Genomic DNA, 6267 nt, shown 5'->3' on the forward strand with positions numbered 1-6267 from the left:
CCATTTCAGCTGGAACGGATTTTCTAACTAAAGACTACTGTCCCAGATTCCCAGGGAGCTACATGTGGGCATTTGCTAAATTCAAGTCAATGGGACGCTTACTTCTGCCTTGTTCCAGGATTGTGAAATAAACATCTTTCTTGTTTAAACCACTGTTTTTGGGTTTCTTTGTTACTGTAGTTTAGCCTGTATCCTAACTGAAAAACACATTAAGATGTTACCATTGTTCTTCAAATACAGTCAGATCTCAAGAAATATTCAGTCATCCTTGGAATGGCTCTGTATAATTTTCTAAATTTAAGATAAGGATCTTTAATTGGGGAGCTGTGGTGGCATAGTGCCTAAGGCATTTGACTGCTAACTAGGAGGCTGACGGTTCAAACCCACCAGCCACTCCTTGGGAGGAAGACTGGGCAATCTACTTTGTAGAGATACCATCTCTACAAACCCAAGGAGGGGTCCCTAGGAGTCGAAAAATGACTGGATGGCAGTGAGTATTTTTTAGTAAGAGCTTTATCTTTAAATGTGGGTCAAAGAGATGTGGCTTGGCCATAGCATGGTCATATAACTGATTCATTTGCAAAGAAATACACCCTTTTCTACAGCAACTGCTCATTTTTCTAATCTGCAAATTTATAATATATAAGAATTTGATCCATTTTACATTAACCGGAAATCTCTCATCTACTATTCTTAGTCAAAAAAGGATACTCAGTTCTGTATCACATTATAATAAAGCAATTATTTACAAATTTAAATTAAGACAACAAATAAAAATAGTACATAAGATCCAGCTGGTTCAGTTACAGTGCAAAGGCAGTGGGAAAAATACAGTATATAAACACATCCAACCTCAGATATACATTGGTTTCATCTGAAGGTTTTAAACAATAGCAACAATAACAAAATGAGCATATAAAACAAGAAAATAGGATACCTTCTTATAACAGCACCATGGAGAAGGCTTGGCTAAGAGTTATCCAAAAGTACTATCCTGAGATACTTCAAGACTAGTAATTTTTCACATTTATGCAGTGCTGTTGAGAAGTAAACACATTTTCACAATTGCTTTTGCTTTGGGAGAGACTGATGTGAAATGACTGAAGCTTGGTTCGCAGTAATTTTGTACTGCTCTTGTCCAGAGCCTTGTGGTGGGGAAGGGAGTGGGGTTTCTGGAGTTGCTGAAAAAGAATCAGAGAATTGTCTGTGATGATGGCAGTCAACCGAGCCCACCCCATTAAGGGCTATGCAGCCCAAGATGCATTATCATATTTTGTAAATGTCTCTGAAATATCATATTTAAAGTATTGATTTATAAAATGCATTATCTGCCCATTGACATTCTACTGGAGATGCATTTCCACCATACTTCCCCAAATAACACTAAATTGGAATATATCATTATTAAAAATTTTAATATACACTTTAAAGTTTATTTTGCCTTTCTTAATAGATTTTATGTGCATTTAATACTCTTCATAAACCCAGCAGAAACAAGTTAATTAAGAGCATGATAACTTCTCCAAATTTTAGAAAACAAACTTTGTAATTTTTGCAATAGCAAAATGTACCTAGAGTAAAGAACATTTGATTTGGTCTCCACTAATTCAGACAGAATAGACACCATAAATTGGGATTAAAATATTTTTCAATTGTTTTGAAATCTACATTGTAGTCAAAAGCATCTGAAAAATAGTGTTTTTTCTCATTTTAAAATTATTCTACTATAATTGAGCTTGCCTGTCCTTCTCCATTGATGCAGAGTGAGCCTGAGTATTTGGGAAAAATATATTCAGTTTGAATACTTCATTTTTTTAGGATACTATTTATTATTGTTGCAAAACAGTGTCATATTATAAAATTATCTAACAACTATTTTGTACTTTTAATAAACTTGAAATATTTTTGTATACAAACATTATAGCGACCCCTCCTTGGGTTTCCGAGGCAGTATCTCTGCGGAAGTAGATTGCCCAGTCTTCCTAGGAGTGGGCAGTGGGTTTGAACCACCAGCCTTTCGTTAGCAGTCAAATGCCTTAGGCACTATGCCACCAGAGCTCCTGTAAGAACTATTCTGTACTTTCAATAAACTTGAAATATTTTTGTATTCAAATATTATTATGCCATATATCTACCAGAACTAATAAACAGAAAATATTTGATTAGACCAAAACATTGCAAACTTTATGTTTTTTTTTTTAACTCTCAAATAGTTTTTAACATTTTTTCTACAAAAACAAGAACAATTACCCTTTGCATGGTTTTCTTTGTACATAAATTTCATATTTTGTAAGGATGGGCTAGCAATTACTTAGAAACATTTTAGGTGCAGTTTAATCAACAAAAGATTAACTAAATTTGCTTTGAAAAATTATTTCTCAATATTTAGAATGGATCTAAAACTGCCAATGTATGCTCTGGAAAATCAAGAAAATATGCACAAATTTTATAACATATATGCAATTACATTTGTTTGTGTATCTTATGTTTTGCATAAAATACAAACTATTCCAAATTATGCAAGCAAAGCAAAATTTTCCTTTACAAATAATTCTCATAAACACTGTTTTGAAAGAAGATAAATAAAAATGAAAAGTATGATGATTATCAAAAAAAGATTAAGGTCAGCAACTACACTTTAAAAATACAAAAAAACTACTTTTTTTAAAAAAGTAAAGGAATCAACCACCAGCAGAATTGTTAAACTGTCTTGCAAGTTGATGTCTATTGCTTGATGTATTGTTAATGTGTTTTATTTTCCAAGTTTATGAATAACTGATCTTGAAGAAACACAACTCCTTGCACTAGCTGGTGAGGTTGTGGGCTAGATTCTATCTCTGCTCTTGTCTCTATTAAGTGGCAAATGTAACATCTGCTTTGCAAAGATGGCCCCAACTTAACATATTTCAAGTACAATGGCATCCACAGATTAAATATCCCATACTATTTCCACGATTTCTATTTTTTGTGAGAATTTTATTTCTGCCTCTCTCTTGTAGACTCAAAAAACTTTATGCTTCAGACACAGTTTACACAAAGATCTCAGTGTGTCTTCTGACTACAGGACAGAAAGATAACATGCATTTTTGTGGCTTCCACTTTCTCTAGTCCTCCAATATACTCACTAAATTTTTGTTGTATTCCATTGATTACTGAGGTAAGATAGCGTTAGAATTAGTTATTATTGTTGTTATTATTTCAACTAATAGTGAGAGACTAGAACTGCCCCATAGGATGCCCTAGGTTGTGATCTTTATGGGATCAGATTGCTAGGTCTTTCTCCCAAAGAGCAGCTCAGTGGGTTCAAACTGTTGCCAACCTTTCACTTAGCAGCCGAGCTGTTAAGCATTGCATATCCAGAGCTCCTTTCAGAATTAGCTATTAAGATAATACAGGTATGCACAATAATCATGTCACAATAACTCAACTCATCTCAGTGAATTAGCTGATTTGATGTTCAGAGGCAATACATCAAAAGTAAATCTGAAATTAATTAGTATAAATTCAGAAGGCATAAATTCTAGATATTCTTTCAAATAATCAGAGATTTTTATCCCATAATACTTTAAAAAAATACAATTTGCACTAAAGTAATATAGTTTGCTGTGAAATGATCATGATTTCATTCCCAAAGAGTTTTCACATTACAGATAATCCTTACAATGGACAGTTCTTATTTGCATAAATTGCAATTATACCTTACTTAGTAATACCAGCATCCCAATAACACAGTTCAATTTCAGTTACCACAGTATATTAGCTGTGAGTAAGCACATAAGCACATAAAGTGGAGTTTCTGGGTTACCCAAATGGTTAAGTGCTTGGCACTTGAAATTTGCATCTATTCAGAGGCCCATGGAAGAAAGGCCTGACAATCTACTTCCAGAAGATCACAGTCACTTTCAAAAGATCACAGTCATTGAAAACCATACAGAAGGTAGTCCTCTGAAACACATAGGGTAACGATAAATTGAAATCAACTTGCTGGCAACTGTAATTGCATAAAGTACAAACTTTACTGCTAGCCCTTCAGTCCACAATTCACTACATAAATAACAGGTATATATTATAATCAGTGACTAATCAGATCCCTTCTTTCAAAATCTGTGCCTCTGTTTTTCAGGTCAATCAAACACTGACAGCAAGCACTTGCAGCAAATGTGTAGCTATGTTGGCTCTTTGTCTCCCAGTGATAAATTCACATGACATTTTACCAAAATGGATATTTGAAGAAAAATCAGCCAACAAGATGAAAGTGTGGCAAAAAAAAGGGAAATACCAATCAAGGAATATAGAAAAAAAAGAGAGAGAGAAAAAAAAATTGACCATGGAAATGTAGACACTGCTGCCATTTGAGTCTCTGAACACACAGCCCTAGGAACTTAGTGAAGGCAAACCTGTAGACGTAAATAAGGAAACTGGTTGAAGCAAAAAGGATGAAGATGTCCCAGAGGAAGTGAGACCAGCAAAAATCTTTACATTAAATGAATTCTCATAGATATTTCATGATATTGAATATTCAAATGATAAAATATTCTGATGATAAAATATTGGAAAATTGGAGTTGATCCAAACTTCAAAAGGAGTAAAATTCACCAAGGCAAAGAAAAGATGCTTGCTCTATGTCATAAGTTATGTGATGAGAAAGCGACCACTGTTCAAACTGCACTTTATATATATATGTACATTTTTTTTAACAGAAAAACAAAATGTTTTAATTCTCAATGTTTCCACTATTTTAATTTATAATGTACTAATGGTTAAAGTACTCGGCTGTTAACCAGAAGATTGGCTGTTTGAATCTTCAGTAGCTCCACAGGAGAAAAGACCTAGCCATCTGCTCGCATAAAGATTACAGCTTAGGAAACCCTATGGGGTACTTCCACTTTGTCATATAGAGTCACTATGAGTCAGAATTGACTCGACAGCACACAACAACAACATACATTTATAACTTATACTTAAGAGCATTTTTCACATTTTAACAAACATGGTTGAAGATCACAAGCAATCATAATTTTCAAGCTAATTATTAAGATCGTTTTGCATGGCTTAAGCTCACACAACTATTTTTATGGCCCCATACAACTCTGCAAAGCAAGGACTGCCTGTACCTTCATTTGTGATTCCAAAATCTATGAAGTAGAAAGATTTAGTTACTACATCTCCATTTTAGGAAGCCAACTCTGGTTTAGGAAGAATAAGTGGCTTTCTGAACATCACTCACCCTCTCATAACTGAGTTCTGAATAGCGCTCAGCTGTTCTATTAATAGATTCTTTGCCCAAATTCTACTTTTTCTCAGATAAGTTTAAGAATATTATTATTGAAAAATGGTCCTCATACTTACAGATTTGGTCTGGATGAACCAGTGTTGACATGGAACTTACAAGTATAGTTTGTCCAGTTAATGGATCTTGAGATAAATGTGGGTGCATCGGATGATGGAAATGGCTGGCATCATTGGAAGCACCTACAAATGACATAGAGATGCTTGCATTAGTGATATTTAATCAGGAACAGCACACTTACCTTAGAATAAATGCTTTGAATGACAGCTTGAAAGTTGCTATTTTTGCAAAGTGCTTTTTTGGAATTCAAAAATAAGATAATAGAACCACTACCATTTTAAGGACAATGTCAGCTTTCACTGTGCCTTGGCTAGATTAATGTTATATCATATTACATTGCATATTAATAATGGACTTTGTGTGCTGTTTCCTGGAATCATTAGGTTTGTTGCCTGTGTTAAAGCAATTCCAAGAATCACTTACCTCAAGTGTATAGTATTTGGGATCACCCTAGTAGCATGGATAACTTGCATTTCAGCAAGATATCATTAGGAACACATTAAGCATCAGACAACTACAAATAAATAAAGTGATTCTACAAGGAAATTTAATTTAGATTAGAGCAAAAATAAATGATTTCTGAACTTATTCTTGACATATATTGCAGCATTGAAATCCCATTTCTCCCCTCTCACTCTTCTGTGTCAATTAATTATTTCAGGGGCAAAGTGTTCACTTTTAAGACATTTGTGCCACCCAGGGATTGCTTAGCTGCCAACCCAAAGGTTGGAGATTCAAATCTACCCAGAGGGCACCTTGGAAGAAAGGCCTGCTGATCTACCTCCAAAAAATCAGCTATTTAAAAACCCTATAGGAGCTCTGGTGGCACAGTGGTTAACACATTTGGCTGCTAACCAAAAGGTGGACAGTTCGAATCCATCAGCCACTCAGTGGGAGAAAGATGGGGCAATCTGCTT

General features: G+C 34.5%; 1 protein-coding gene across 1 annotated transcript in view; it reads right to left on the reverse strand.

Annotated features, from left to right (window-relative positions):
• Positions 1 to 1059: 1059 nt before the first annotated feature.
• HNF4G (hepatocyte nuclear factor 4 gamma) overlaps positions 1060 to 6267 on the reverse strand; it is a 36463-nt gene continuing 31255 nt past the window's right edge. The window contains exons 9-10 of the mRNA XM_007954622.2: positions 5350 to 5472; positions 1060 to 1181 (exon numbers count right to left, since the gene is read on the reverse strand). Of these exons, the coding sequence (XP_007952813.2) occupies positions 1060 to 1181; positions 5350 to 5472 (245 nt within the window). The remainder of the gene's footprint in view (positions 1182 to 5349; positions 5473 to 6267) is intronic.

This window comes from Orycteropus afer, unplaced genomic scaffold (assembly GCF_000298275.1).
Source record: "Orycteropus afer afer isolate SDZICR_OR568_19922 unplaced genomic scaffold, OryAfe1.0 scaffold00467, whole genome shotgun sequence".
In the NCBI taxonomy this organism is placed as follows: domain Eukaryota; kingdom Metazoa; phylum Chordata; class Mammalia; order Tubulidentata; family Orycteropodidae; genus Orycteropus; species Orycteropus afer.